Here is a 15,742-nt window from a genome sequence, read left to right as displayed (position 1 = left end):
TTTGTTTGGGATTTGAGTTTGGTATAAATACCAAACACGAATTAGGGTTTTTTTGCTTTGATTGGTGATTGTTTGGGGGATATTTGGAGCACAGAAAAGATGTATTTTCTAAGCTTTTGTTTAGGGTTTTATTTGGAAAGATTAAGAGTTTTGTTGGTGAGATTAGTTGATTGCTTTGAGTGATTTGTAATCTCAGTTTGTACTTTTCTTCTCTAGTAGTGAAAACCTCATCCCCTTCTTGCCCCATGGGCATAGGCAACTTGCCGAACCACGTTAAATTTGGTTGTTTGTGTTTGTGCCGTTATTTTTTGTCCGTTTGGCCTTTCTCTCTCGTTCGTTTGTTTGATTTGGTTTCTCAAAGCACATCGTCGGTTTGGTTTTGGCTTTCGTCGCGCACAACAATTGGTATCAGAGCTCGGGCTACACTTAGGCTATTTGGAGGAGTATATCGCTTTGAAAGTTCGGCTAGGGCTTCGTTTGGAGATAAAAGTGGAATCTTTTTTTATAAAAATCTCTCATTTATCAGTTTGGATCTATTCTTCATTTGTTCCGCATTTGTTTTGATGTTTTGAGAAAGATGAGAAGGATTTGAGGCTAGGTTATTTGATTGTTGATACGGTGCATTGGATTATTGAGAAGTGCTTTGACCTACAAATTAAAGTCCTATGAGCACATTGGTATGAGCAAGAACACTGATGTAGAGTTTGATACTTCTATCCATCAATCTAGGGGTCTTTTTAGGTGGTGTTCATTTAGACATTTGGGGGCCTTCCAGGGAGGCATCATTGGGAGGTATTTGATTTTTTGGTTTTCTTTGTTGGTGGTTGTTCTAGGCATGCTTGGGTTACAACCAAATCTCGATTGGATAAAGTCCTAGTAGTCTCTAACAGTTTAAAGAAGTGTATTGGCAGAAGGGTGAATGTACTTCATTCTGATTTTAGAGGGAGGTACAATAGGGACCTATTTCTGCGTTTGTGCCGAGCTCACGACAGTTTAAGACACTTCATTTGAGAGGAAACATTGAGACGACGAGATGAGATGATATTTTTTTGATTGGTCGTTTCTTTCTTGAGGAGGATCGGCGTTTGATGTCGAGCATTGGATTTGGCTTTCGAGCTTTGACATATTTGGGTCATCATAGCCATAAGTTGTCAACTGTTGCGATTAGTGATTTTGGATCTCGTGGAGCTGCTTCAGATTTTGGGTTGTGTCGGATGTTTGGTTGCCCAGTATTTGGTCACATCGAGGATGTGAGATTTGATCCGATTGCACGTTTGGGATTCAGAGGTTCGCTTGGTTATCAGTTAGGAGACCTCTGATTTTGTTCTGAGCAGATATGTCACTTTTAACTTTCGGCAGGTGGAGAGTGTTGATCAGATCGTTTGGATATCGCAGCAGGTGGAGGATGATGCTACTCCACGTTGGGTGGAGATTACTCCACATACTCCTGATCATACTGCAACGTTTGGGATTCCAGCTGAGATGACACAGTTAGGGGATCATTTAGATTTGGATGCAGATGATATTGGTGAATGATTGAAGATCCTTCTATTTGATTAAGGCCTTTGGAGGTCATTTTGGGGAACTACGTGAAGGCTTGATTCCTCGGGCAAGATGATATATAGGCAGTCAGTTTTGATGCGGCCGATTTGATGGGTTGATATCGACGTTTTGGAGTTTGTTCGTATTCTCATTTGGGTCTTGACTTGTTGTGGATTGAGTCCGTTGTTGTGATTTTGTTTCACTTCATACTGGACGTAACAAGTGGGACATTTGTTTTTGTTGGTGTCGGCTCAGTTTTGGAAAAACTTCGCCGAGGTGGAGAATTGTAGAATCGGCGAAAGATTTGGAACAGAACAGGTTTTGGACGCAAGAACGCTTTTGGGTGTTGCACGGTCGACCGCGTGTGGCGCTGTGGACGACCGTGAACGTGCACGAAGGAGAGTAAGTCTCTAGACTTTTTGCGGTCGATCGCGAGTTATTGGTTTCCTGTTTTGTTTGGGATTTGAGTTTGGTATAAATACCAAACACGAATTAGGGTTTTTTTGCTTTGATTGGTGATTGTTTGGGGGATATTTGGAGCACAGAAAAGAGGTATTTTCTGAGCTTTTGTTTAGGGTTTTATTTGGAAAGATTAAGAGTTTTGTTGGTGAGATTAGTTGATTGCTTTGAGTGATTTGTAATCTCAGTTTGTACTTTTCTTCTCTAGTAGTGAAAACCTCATCCCCTTCTTGCCCCGTGGACATAAGCACCTTCTTGCCCCATGGACATAAACAACTTGCCGAACCACGTTAAAATTGGTTGTTTGTGTCGTTATTTTTGGTTCGTTTGGCCTTTCTCTCTCGTTCGTTTGTTTGATTTGATTTCTAGAATCACGTCGTCTGTTTGGTTTTGGCTTCCGCCGCGCACAACAAAATAGTGGATATTTTGTGCCAAGAAACCACAATAATGAAAGAAAAAGAGCAGTTTATTGAAAAACAGTCTTTTCTTCATCCACAAAGTTAACTGACATTCTAACTCTGCTAGGAGCCTTTCGGCCTCAGCCTTTCAGACATTGAGATTAACAATATACATAAATACATTGTTACATTATGGTTACATAAACAAGAACTGCTTTGAGAAGATAAAATAACAATGAACCATAAGAACATACAAAAAGGAAAAAGTAGCTTTTCGGCTCCAAATACATGTATTATTTTTGTAGCCGTAACTGCAAACTGGAAGACCACTTGAATCTCCATAAAAATTTATTTAATGCTTCAAAAGCTTTTCTCATCGTAAACTATGTCTAGGTATTCCTTCGCTTAACTGCAAGATCGTGAAGAAAAAAGACCCAAATGTTGTACAAGGATGTGAAAGGAATAGATCAACTTTGATACATAAGATTTGGAATTTATTGCACCAGGGCTAAATTGAGCTTCTGCAGCCATATGTGGCCTTGACACGTTATAGTAATACAACACAGAAAAGTTTTGAGTAAACTGGCATCAGATCTCTTGTTTCATAGTCCAGTAAGTCCACTGGCATTCAGATATCAATTGCTGATTCTCATATCCAGGGTGCCAAGAACACCCATTCAAATAAGTTTCTTGCACCAATGAAGAATACCTGAAAGTTTAGATGGAAACAAATCCCTAACAGCTCGTTTTCTTCTTTTTTCATCTTCAAGATCTAAAGTTCTATAGGCAAGAGCTAGCAGATACATGGCAGGGTGTAGTCTCCTGAGACATGCATGGTTGAAGGTTTATTAGGTCATGAGGCACAACAAGATTTGGCATATTACAAAAAAAAAAAACAAATAAAAAATTCTAATTCTGAGAAAACAATTTGACTGGGTACAGAAGGAATGGGATGTAATCCATGAAGCAACATCAGTTCAAAAATAATCCACAAACACTTGTTAAAAATGAAACAAGCAGTAAAGACATCTAAATAAACAATCAACTCCTGTTTTCGAAGCAATTCCATAACACATGTAAAGATAGAATTTATCATCATTGTGCAAGGATTATCATCTGCGAAGCATCAATGATCAATAATTTTATAGAAAATGGAGAGAGACGGGATCAGATGTCAATCTCAAAGACATACAATAATCAAATTGAATTTTTGGAAAATATCATCCAAAATCATCCGTTAAAAAAGACAGGTAGGAATCCGAAATTAGAAGAAACTTCTCAGCAGACTAAGGATAGAGCAAATAAGTTAATTAAGTATTGAACTTTTTTTCATTTATTGGACAAAGAAAAAGAGTTCAGCAACTTCGTAAGAAAATGCATAGTAATTTAACATACATTTCATTAGTACTGTATATCATATATAAACATAAAATAACCAAAATCGTAGTATCAAATATTAGAATGGAAAAGTGGAGGATCTCAGAAAAAGAACAGCCAAAAGAATAGAACATAAAACGGATATGCTTCAAGCATTATGTATGAGCTCATTTTAGTTGAGATGGTATATAAATACCATTTTCCAATCAAATTACACAAAATGTAACCAGTTTCTTATTTCTATTATCTTATTTAGTTTCTCATTTCAATTGATTAACTTTTATATGATGTTACTCAACTCTAATCTCCACAATAAATGTAATGATACGCGATAGAGGAAGATTCTGTTTTATAAAAGGTCACCAGTGCATTAGCAAAAATGAAAGGTGGAGTACTCTCCTTATTTATTACTAAAAATAGCAATAATGCTAAACGACTTCTACTTATCCATATGCAATTTGTGCTCATACATTTTACAAGTATAAAACAAATCAACAAATGGACAATATTCATAGATCTATCTTAAAATTTTCTGAGAATGCCTAAGGTAAAACTAATTGTTTTCATAATATGTGAAAATTCACAGAACAAAACAATAGGAATAACAAAACAAAATAGAACATGACAAACTTACTTTTCAGGATGTTCAATGACGCCATCCCATTGCCTTTGTGATGGTACTGTCCTTCCTTTCTTGTCTCGCCCAAATGTTTCAACATACCACCCACCAATGTCATGGATGCTAGAGCGTGGCTCAAAAAGCCAAAATCTGCAAAAAGAATTTGGATTGTAAAATAAAATTCATAGAAAGGATTATCATAATGTAATGTAGAAATGGTAACTAACTAGAAGAAGTGTAATCTTTTCTCAACTGATTCCTATTGCTCATCATACTTTAATAAAACCTCAATTATTGTCTCTCTCTCTCTCTCTCTCTCTCTCTCTCTCTCTATATATATATATATATATATATATATATATATATATAATATAGAGAGAGAGAGAGAGAGAAAGAAATGCTATGCTTGGTATCAAGCACAAGTTTTTGTGTTTAGTAGTGACGTAGCATATTTCCCTCCACTCATTGAAATCAGGACCTATATTTCATGGGTTGGGGAGTGGTTGGGAATTGGAATGAGTGGATGAGAATAGGACACCTCACTACAAGCACAAAATTTGTGCTTGGTACCAAACATACCCATTTTTCTCATATATATATATATATATATATATATATAATATATATATATATAAATATATATATATATATATATATATATATATATATATATATATATATATATATATTATATATATATATATATAACACACACACACACACAACACAACACACACACGCGCAACTAATCACATAGCATAAGCTATTTTATCATATTCATAACCCATGTGTCTATTATGCTAGAGCACATCAAACTCTTATAAAAAAACATATGACGGGCAGAATATACATACAGGTATATATATGCAACTAATCACATAGCATATGCTATTTTATTATATTCATAACCCATGTGTGTATTATGACTGCATCAAACTCTTATGAGAAAAAACATATGACGAGCAGAATATAGATATAGGTCTCAAGAAATAGTCTCTTGCACGATTTCCAGTTGTCCTAGTTTTGAACCTTTTGACCCCAAAACATAATTCATGGAGAAATAATTTTCAATAAGATATTTTATGTAGATATTGTCATCTTACTAGCCTATAAGAAGGTTCAACATTAGCATGGTTAAAAAAAATCTTGAGAAAATGCAACATTAAGAAATGCGAAATATAAAATATGCCTATAATAAAGAGCAAGTGATCTCTAGACTAGTATCTGCTCAATGCAGACCTACCTGAAGAAAAACTAGATGAGGCTATTGATTTTGAAACCATATTATTAAAATCCAAGATATATGCATATTAGAAGAATTTGTTTCTTCTTATATAGGTTATATTTTTGAATTAGCAAGTACAGACAAATAAATCTTTTGGTTAAAGAATTTTTTTATCTAAGATTCCATCACCATGGAATAACCTTAAATATAGATATGACAAGATGAGGTTATCAACTTATCCTAATGAAAATCCTGAAAATACACATAACACAGGCTATTTAAAGAAAGTTTGTATAAAAACAATACAAGAATGATGTGAAGAAGCAAAAGCCTTAAAACAAGTTCAAGCTAAGACTAAATAATCAAAATTAGGAAATGCTCCAAATATAATGAAGATATTAATCTTCAATTTGGTTGTCCACCAGAATATAAAAAAGAATATATATCTTATCGAAAGAAAAGAAAACCAAAATATAAAATTATCCCGAAAAAATAGGGAAAATATATTAAGAAAAAATATAAGCAAGGAAAAATATTCCGAAGAAAAAATTTATCAAAACAAAAAAATTTAAGAAAGGTTGTAAATGTTTTAAATGTAACCAAGAGTGACACTATGTCTATGGATGTGCTATGAATATCAAAAAGATAGTCTTAACTGACTTAGAAGAATATGGAATAAATATTGGAACCCTTGAAAGATATTCCTAGCGATTCTAATTCTTCAATATACGAAATTGTAAGCTTAAATACAAGTAGTTCAAAAGGAGAACTAGAAATTTTGTTTGATTTGAAACAATGGAAATAAATATGATCACAATAACCAACCTCTAACGTCATAAAAATTACTCCATTAACTTCATTTGTCCTTCTTCCCAAAAAGGAGAAGAATAATTCTTCTAGATATATGCTATATACCGGAAGAAATCAAAGGTTAAAAGGATATTGTACCACTGAAATATGGTTAGATTTAATCATGCAATTACCTGTTGGATACTACGAAATTGTTCGTAACATACGTAAACATACTAAAGAGAACATCTTCGCTACATATGAAAAAAATAGAATCAGATGTTAAAGATAATGTTTATCTTCTAATTAAAAGTACAAGCGTAGAAGATTGAGATTATGAGATAGAACAAGGAGACCCTGTTAGACTTACTGTTATACACAGATATGAAGATCTTCCTCTTATTAAATAAGGATTTTTTTTATACTAAAGAAAAAGAGAAAGAAACATATTATGGATATAGAGTCGACATGGATTCTATAGAATTAGAAGAAATTACAAATAGTTGTATTCAAGACAGTATGGGTGAATAATTTCCTATCACTGATGAAAACTTAAAGAGGCTATACTCGTTCTGATGAAAAGGATGTTTATTAAATGCCTTTTTTTCAAATCTAGATTTTAAATTAAGCAAGCGTCTTTGTATGAATGCAAGGAAATATAGAATTAAGAGGAGATAATAAATTCACATATATCAGACTTTTAGATAAACAAAAAATAGAAAAACTTCAACAAAAAAAAATCCTCGGATGAGATATATCCATATTGGGCTTATACAATTAAAACTAGCAGGACTATTCAGATGAGTAATAGACACTCCAATAATGATTGTTTGTATGGATGAAATAATTATAAATAATCAATTAAATAGAAATATTGGAGGTGCAAAATCCAATTTAGCAAATAGATTGTTTGGTGTAAATATACACCCAAATTTTTGTGTAAGCTTAGAAAATGAAGACATCGATAAAGCTTGTCCAACGTCTTTCAATTTAAAAGCGATACAATTATTACCTGGATCAAAAACTCTTCGTATACAATGAGAACATTGTATGGCTTTAAATGATACTCAACATTTTAAATCCATAGATTCAAAAAAAAATTGTTCAGTAATATGAAGTTGCAACAAGAAAAACTATTCAACCTAGACTAGTAGATCTTAGACACCTTAAGTTAGATAATCATATTCAAATCTTTCTAAAAGCATTAAAACTAAGAGTACAACTACTAATTGAATATTTTATAGCATCTGAAGACATATCTTCACCATAACAAATAACAAAAATAGAAGATGAAGCAAGTTCTAGCTCTTGATCTAATAACAAGCTTCTCAGATCTCAATCCACTACAAATAGGCTACTATATACAAAACTAAACCCAGAAGTCTTACAAGACATACTTAGGTTAAGTTTTAGACAAGATTATCCTATTGAAGGAAGAACAATAATTTTTTTTGAAAATCTTGAAGAACAAGATAAGAAAAGAATCAATCCTAAATTAGGACAAATGATGGTAAAAAAACCAATAACAGATATCCAAAGTAATGAGCAATACGATTGATCTAAAGAAAAAATCTCAATTACATATACAGTTTCCTCTTACTATAAAACTACCTGAAATTAAAGAATTTACTCTTAATGCACTTATCAATAGTGGTGTTGAAGTCTATTCCAACAATTATTTATTCCATCACAAGACCAAGTTCCTCTTGACAAAAAAGAAATATTAAATGGATTTGCAGGACAACAGGATTCGCTTACTCATAAAGTTAGAAATCTTTCGGTAGCCATATCAAATATCCAACGCAAAGAACGGCTATTTCATTTTGACTTCGCTTTACTTCCCCGACAATTAAAAGAAGATTGTATATTAGGAATGGATAATCTCCGTTCATTATCACCTTTCAATATTTATTTCTTTGAATTACACAGAATTCAGGTGCCCAAAGTACCTTTTCCAATCCAAATTTCTGAACATTATCAACTTGCAGCACTGCATGGTGTCGATAAATTTGTACCTTTAATTGAATATGTCCAATACTAACCCCGTTCTGAAAAAATAAGCACATAACATCCCTTCTACAAATGATATGAAGATTACATTTCTGAAAATTCGTTGAAGAAATTTTATAAATCACCCCAATATTGTAACTTTAAGACCGATATAAAGAGACCAAAATTCGTGTTAACAGTACTATGGTTTCTCTTCCTGATAAAGAAGAAATTTCTAAACAAATATTGGATTATTGTAATGTAATTTGTTTGATTGCTTTCACCATCACTGTTTCTAAAGGTATTTAATTTCAATAGTTAAATTAAAAATGAGGGTTCACTGGGATAATCATTAAATTAAACTCGAGAAATGAAACAATATTGAGGAAGACCGATAGACTATAAAAAACCAAAATGGATACTAACTACCATAAATTTCTAATCCTAAGAAAATAATCTTAATGACCAAATTTATCCTCTCCTACTTTGATTTGGTTAAGATATGACTCCACATCATCAACCATTAGAAGTCAAATCCGAGGGTTGTTAATGTGAGAGGGAATTATTTCAACTCCTAGGAGGAAAACAGTCTTTAGGAAAAAAAGCTATTTATTCCTCATAGGAAGGTCACTAATTGTACTATATTTGTTTAGTTCTAAATAAAACCCGACTATCCACATTGGAAGATCACTAACTGTACTATATTCGTTTAATTCTAAATAAAACCTGACTATCCCTCTCTTAATCAAGTTACTCTCCCAACGTAAGAATAACAATGTTTAAAACTTGTTACAAGCTTCCAATATTGAAAGAAATTGCATCCTTACTTGCTAGGTGGAAGGCGAGCTCTACTACATCTGCACTCACAAGCTGGAAACTCTCCTCCTACAGGAAACCAACGCATATGTTTTACCTGAAAATATTATTTAAGTTATACCTTTAAATATAGAAGTGCAGAAAGAGGTGCAAAAAGTTTACCTTCGAATCTAGAAGTGTAGAAAAGAGGTGCAGAAAGAAATTTATAGTATATATGAACTTACAGCATAATCACCATATGTTAGTGTGACCTTTTTATTGGGAACTTGAATGATCAACTTACTTTAGATGATACTCTCAAGAACATCATAATTGCAGAGTACTAGGACCCTGCTAATAAGCTTCGGGCCCTAAAAGAAAATAACCAGTTTCTAGTATTCACAAAGATTACGGCCGTTCCAAGCATCTCAAAAATATTGGAGAGAAAAACATATCTAACCATCTATATGTTAAAAAGTTACCATTATGTTAATCATCTGCCATGTAACAAACAAGCAAAATTAAAAAAAATGAACCCTTTGTAATATTCTTCTCAGGTTTCAGCATAGGTCAATTTGAAACTAAAGTCAACTTTTGGTACACTGATTGCCGATGACATCCTATGCTCAGACACTTCAGAGTTCAGACTCACTGATAGATGTAACTGGGAAGCTCAGAGACACAGTAATAAGTCAGCACTAGTCCTATTCAGACTTTGAAGCCTGAAACTTGGTACCCAGATACTATAGTTCAAAGTGCAGCACAAGTTGTATTCCTCGATTATACGTTGAGGATTTCTATGATGATTTACTAAAAAATTCTATAATTGGAATTCCTCTTTGGGCAGTGCTAACAAGTTTTTGGAAGTAGTTAACCATTGACTGATATCTTTACTCTTGTTCTTACTCAGATCTCTCACAATATCTGGTCAGTCAAGCCTCCCTTACAGTTACCCACCTAACAGATTAGAGACTCTTCCTTAGCTGACGCATCTTAGCACTATTTTCCTTCACCTCTATATTTCTTTGAATCATAGGTCACATCTCCAACTTAATCTGACCTGTGATTTCAGTAATTGGCACAATAAGATGACGATGTAAGCAATAGAAGGGCAAGGAAATGTAAGACTTAGAGATGTGACCTATGATTCAATAAGATCTCACAACTATACATAATTTACTCCAATTACTGAAATCAGTAAATTATGTAAGCAATAGAAGGGCAAGGAAATCAGTAAGATTTAGAGTTGTGAGTCAATGGTCACATCTCCAACTTGATCAGTAAATTATGTAAGACTTAGAGTTGTGAGTAAATTATGATTTACTGAAATCAGTAAATCATAGGTCACATCTCCAACTTAATCTGACCTGTGATTTCAGTAATTGGCACAATAAGATGACGATGTAAGCAATAGAAGGGCAAGGAAATGTAAGACTTAGAGATGTGACCTATGATTCAATAAGATCTCACAACTATACATGATTTCAGCCAATAAGATCTCACAACTATACATAATTTACTCCAAAAATCAAATAAAGTAGGACTGCTTTTATGTAGGATTATGGTGACTGAATACACATACTGGCAAATAAATTATCTTCTCCTAGTTCCTTCGGAAGTAAATGGATTTGGGTAAACTGTTTGAAATATTTGGATCACTATGATATATTATGTATCCTGATCGAATTAGACTATTTTCAGTTTATCCGTAAAAGCCTAGTTACCCTTGCATCTGTGTGCTTGTTCCACAACGATTCTAGGATTCCGAGAATTGTAATTGGCATTCCTCCTTTAAGGTTCGTTAAGGGGAATGATGGGGCACTGTTGGAAAAAAGAGGAACTGAGAGTGATGGGTTACTTCATACGGTCTTCCACTTATTGCAATTCCTTCACTTTCTTCCATTGAGATCTCTTCAATGACTTCGACAGGTGAGTATAACCCATTTAGGAGAGACCACACAAAAGATTGTACATCATTCTTTTCTCTCTCATCCCTCTTTGTTTTATATTTATTCACCATCCTAATGACATGCATAATCATCCTGTGTGCATCCTGAAAGGCTGTACAACTCTTATATCTCTCATCCCTCTAAGTCTTACATTTCCTTGCCCTTCTATTGCTTACATCGTCATCTTCTGGTTATTGCCTCCATTTCTCCATTGTGCCAATTTTACAATGGTTGGAGCCCTCCTTTTCATCATCCAGATCAAATATTAATCCTAAACAATCATCAGGACACTAAATGTTGACCCCATACAAGAAAGATAATGACAGTTCAAAACCTCATCTGTATTGTCTACAAATATTGTTTCTCCTAAAAAGCAGAGAATGTGCAAATATGTAATGTACTCCATGAATCACAAAATCTGAAGTGAAGATACATTACAGACAGAAAAACAAAGGCCAAAAATATCACCCTTTTATAGTTAAGGGCAAGAAAAGAAAGAGAGCATATGGAAATATTGTAAAAATGATTAGGTAGTTGATAACTATTTCTGAGAGTCATATGCAGTAACAAGGAAGTTAGATATACTTAAATAGATAGCAAAAAGAATGTCCTATGCACCCCACAGAGCAGTAAACAAAAACAATGAGCAAGCAAAATAAGATGAAAGGGACTACGTATCACGTTCAAGATAGACAAGTCTAATATGAAGATCAGGCACACACCAAAAATAAAAATAAATATTAAAGATGCAGAATACTCATACCAACCATCATTGTTCTATGCTTCATTATCATGTGAGTTTTTGTACCGTTTCGGTCATATACAGAGCAAATTCCCTCTTCAGCCTTGGTTCCTAGTCCACTTATTGACCCCAAAAGAATGTTGGATTGAGCTGAAGATGAAGCCGTCTCACTCCTATATACCTTGTCTTCATCCAGACTAAGAAAAACATTTATCTGGTCTTCACAGTCAACTGCTAATATGCTATCAGACTTGCATTTTGGAGGACTCCTAGTTGCTTTAGCAACTAATCGTCCAGAAATATGTAATTCCAAATCTTTATATATATCTGATAACCCTTTCTCGTCGTTCATCTTAAGAATATCTGATTTTTCCACTGGTGTAGAACTCAGTCCCATATTTGATTGCCTAACATATCGACAAATATCGTGAGCCACTGAACAAGAAGAGGTTAGTTTTTCATGGTGGGTATCTGATAATTCAGGAACCTTATCAACTAAGTAAATGATTCCAAAAAGGTTGCGCCCAGAAACCAAATGCAATACCTCAGGAGTGTCATAAACAGACCTTTCCTCTGCTTCAAAACAGTCAGGAAGAAAGTCCATTGACTCGATATTAGGGCCAAAATATGCAGCACGTATAGCTGAATACAGTTCACTTTCAAGTTCATAAAAATAACCTGAGCCAACTGCAACCCTCCTCTCAGTAAGAATATCGTCAATCACAAGTCTATACCATTTTACCCATTCTACTACTTCACCTTGTTTCGCTATTGTTACAGATGAATTGTACATATACATAACTGAACCAGATTTCGGATGCTTCTGCAAAACCTTTCTCTGAGAGAATATATAACTGTCGTAATATGCCCTTTTCTCGGAATCTGATAGAATCTGCAGAACTACATAAAAAAAGTCAACTTTAAGCAGCAAACAGGATTTGTTAGCAAAGTATCATATGTCACAGAAAAACAAACTAAAACCTGTATTCAAACAGTATGTAGATACAGGAGAAGCATAACATGTCTGAGGTGTGAAAGCTCGGTTTGCATGGTGCTTAGGTCTGTATTTTCATTTTGGATAATTAGCATACTAGCTGATCTAAAAAGTACAGGTTATGAAATCTAATGCATTGTCCAAGTCCACAAACAGAATGCACACACTCGCATGGTTTCTTGTCATATCGAAATTCTGCACACATGAGTTATGCAGTGTTATCGAGGCGCAAGACGCAAGGCGCAATGCAGGGCGCAAAGGTCCCTTACGAGCACCATGCGCAAGACGCACAACGATGCGCGCGCTCTACTGAATTGAGGCGCATAACTCAAACTAATATTTTCCAACATAAGACAAAGAAGCATATAAGCAACATGTTTATCAATTATCAATTATCACATAAAAAGACTAAAAAATATAATTTTACCTACTAAATCACGAAAGAGTCTTAATTAGCATGCATAACATAGAGATGTTCATAAGTTTCCACAAATCACAATGCAAGATAATATCCAACATGAGCAAAAGTCTACGAAACAAAATAAGCAAGAAGCAAAATAATAGAGTGTCTAGTCATCCTCATCATCATCGTCATCCAACTAAAGTGGAATTTCCTAATCTTCAGTTTCCTCCTCCTCTTCATTGAACTTTGAGGAGCAGTGAGTTTGAGCCTTGAAACCCTAAGAAGAAAAGGGTTTAATGGGAATATGCAGGTACCAGACCCGAAACCCGTTTAATTCAAAACAACCTAACTCCCTGCGCACCATCAGCTAGGGCGCAGTGAGTCGGTACGCCCGACGGGCGCGCCCCTCGCGTGCCTGCAATGCCCCGCCTCTAGTGTGGGGCACATTTGTTGCAGGCTGTAGCGCCTAGCGCCTAGGGCACGCCTGGCGCTCACGCCTCGATAACAATGGAGCTATGTATCACAATCTAAATACATGCCAAAGATCAAATCAATGTGTTCTTATATCAAATAGCACAGAAGATTCTTGGGTTTTGCCTCAAAGCAATAGTCTATTTATGGAACCTTTCTGCAAGAGCAATAGCACACGTGTACGAGCAATAACACATATGTTTATTGGTATACCGACACCACTTAACATCCACTCACGAGCAAGCTCGCAAGTATGGAGCATGCATTTACTGAAAATGGATACCTGGAACTCTACTTTTACATGAGATTGGATAATTATTACTCAATGTATGTGCACATCCGCTTTGCTTTTTGACTCAATCAAAAATCACTGGAAGATAGCTTTTGTTTTTCTTCAGAGACTAATTACACATTTTAGCTATAGACCAGATGCATGTTTATTCAAACAAGTCAAACTATCACAGATGGTCGAGTGCTAAAAAGGTTTCATTTCTCTCATCATTTAGTTCCGTTTTCAACTTTTGTTCTGTGTGAAATTATGTTCCACTATGACTAAAATGCTGCCTTTTTTGTTTAATGAATATCTGCACGGAAATCTTCCTTTCCTTGTGTTACCTTCAAGCTGCATTCTTCTCATATGTCATTGGCATGTTAAAATCAATTGAACTGGGAATTGGAGGAAAACAGCAAAGCCAATTAACTAGGAGATGGCAGGTACTTTACGAAAGGTTAACATCCATTAACTTTGATGGTTATTCTATCTCAATGTTCTATTAGTATAATGAATTTATACTTTCAAATGTTTAGCATTTAGCTTTGGACACGAATAAAGGAACGGAGTAACATGACATACATTGACAAATAGGACTACAAATCCTGGAAAGAAAGACCAGTTGCACCTTAACTTCATATTTTTATGTGAAATTGACAACATTATATAAGATTTCATAAGCTCAACTTGTTTTCAACAAATTTACATCGTGTCAATACTCAATGCACTTTATATGCATTCATTGGTAGAGGTCAAGGGAGGTCACATGCCCACCTCCAAATTTAGGAGCGGGGTGTTTTGATTTTGCGCCTTAGTCAGAGCTAGAGAAATCCACATGAACTCGACAAGTAAATCATGCGCAGGCCACATGAAATAACTTTCTACTTTGTTGAAGTATTTGTTTGTGCTCTCTATTTGAGGTAAGTTTTTAGTTATATGTGAAATATAATATGCGGACCACACCACATAGGATTATATTTCTACCTAGGATTAAGTTTTGTTTATTTTAATATTGAGAGATTTGTGGTTGAATCTCAAAGGAACAAATCCTTGCAAAAAAAATATAGTGTCAGAACTCAACAGCCACTAAAGACGGAGCAAACCAAAAATATTAGGGTTTTACTGTTTGTACAATTTGTTATTCCAGCAAGCCCTAATCTCAATCGTAATTTGTATTTACTTTTTAGAATTTAGAATTATATTTATCGTAAATTCATAGTTTATTTAATTAATAATATTAGTAATTTGTGTTCATAGTTTCTTCAATATCTTCAAATATAGTCTAGATTATTGTGAGAAACTTTTGTAATGAGTATCATTTATACTTAGAAGAATTTCTTCAATATCTTCAAATACAAGGGAACTTAGAAGAATTTCTAGCAGATCCTGCACTACAAACACGCATCTATAATTACACTCCTAATGAGCAAGATCGTGTTCGAAGGGCATATGTGATGTCCTTTCCATCCCCATGTACAAGAATTGCCCCAAATGCTTTCTGCTAACAAATATCGACGATTCAATCAAGCTTGGTTTGACTTGAAGTCGAATTAGTTGTAGCATAATGTAGAGAAGGATGCTGCATTTTGTTTATGCTACTATCTTTTTAAAGGTCAAAACGAACGATCAAGTGGAGACGCGTTTACTACTGAAGGATTCAAAAATTGGAAGAAATCAAGGGTGAAATTGGATGCTCATGTTGAATGTTTGAATAGCTCG

At 34.5% G+C, this 15,742-nt stretch overlaps 1 protein-coding gene across 9 annotated transcripts in view; it reads right to left on the bottom strand.

The window, feature by feature from the left end:
* The window catches only part of LOC109848596 (chaperone protein DnaJ), a 17,083-nt gene continuing 3,847 nt past the window's right edge, over window positions 2,507-15,742 (bottom strand). Inside the window, exons 2-6 of one of the 9 annotated variants that reach the window (XM_020418176.1) lie at window positions 11,906-12,776; window positions 9,226-9,283; window positions 6,604-6,663; window positions 4,411-4,545; window positions 2,507-3,221 (exon numbers count right to left, since the gene is read on the bottom strand). In XM_020418176.1, the coding sequence (XP_020273765.1) occupies window positions 3,077-3,221; window positions 4,411-4,545; window positions 6,604-6,663; window positions 9,226-9,283; window positions 11,906-12,776 (1,269 nt within the window). In that variant the 3' untranslated portion in view covers window positions 2,507-3,076. Of the gene's footprint in view, window positions 3,222-4,410; window positions 4,546-6,603; window positions 6,664-9,225; window positions 9,312-11,905; window positions 12,785-15,742 lie in introns of those variants that run through there. The other 8 variants (XM_020418175.1, XM_020418179.1, XM_020418184.1 and 5 more) reach the window with 8 other exon arrangements.

This window comes from Asparagus officinalis, chromosome 7 (genome assembly GCF_001876935.1).
Source record: "Asparagus officinalis chromosome 7, Aspof.V1, whole genome shotgun sequence".
In the NCBI taxonomy this organism is placed as follows: domain Eukaryota; kingdom Viridiplantae; phylum Streptophyta; class Magnoliopsida; order Asparagales; family Asparagaceae; genus Asparagus; species Asparagus officinalis.
The sequence above is the reverse complement of the archived record's forward strand: the minus strand, read 5'-3'. Positions and strand labels throughout refer to the sequence as shown.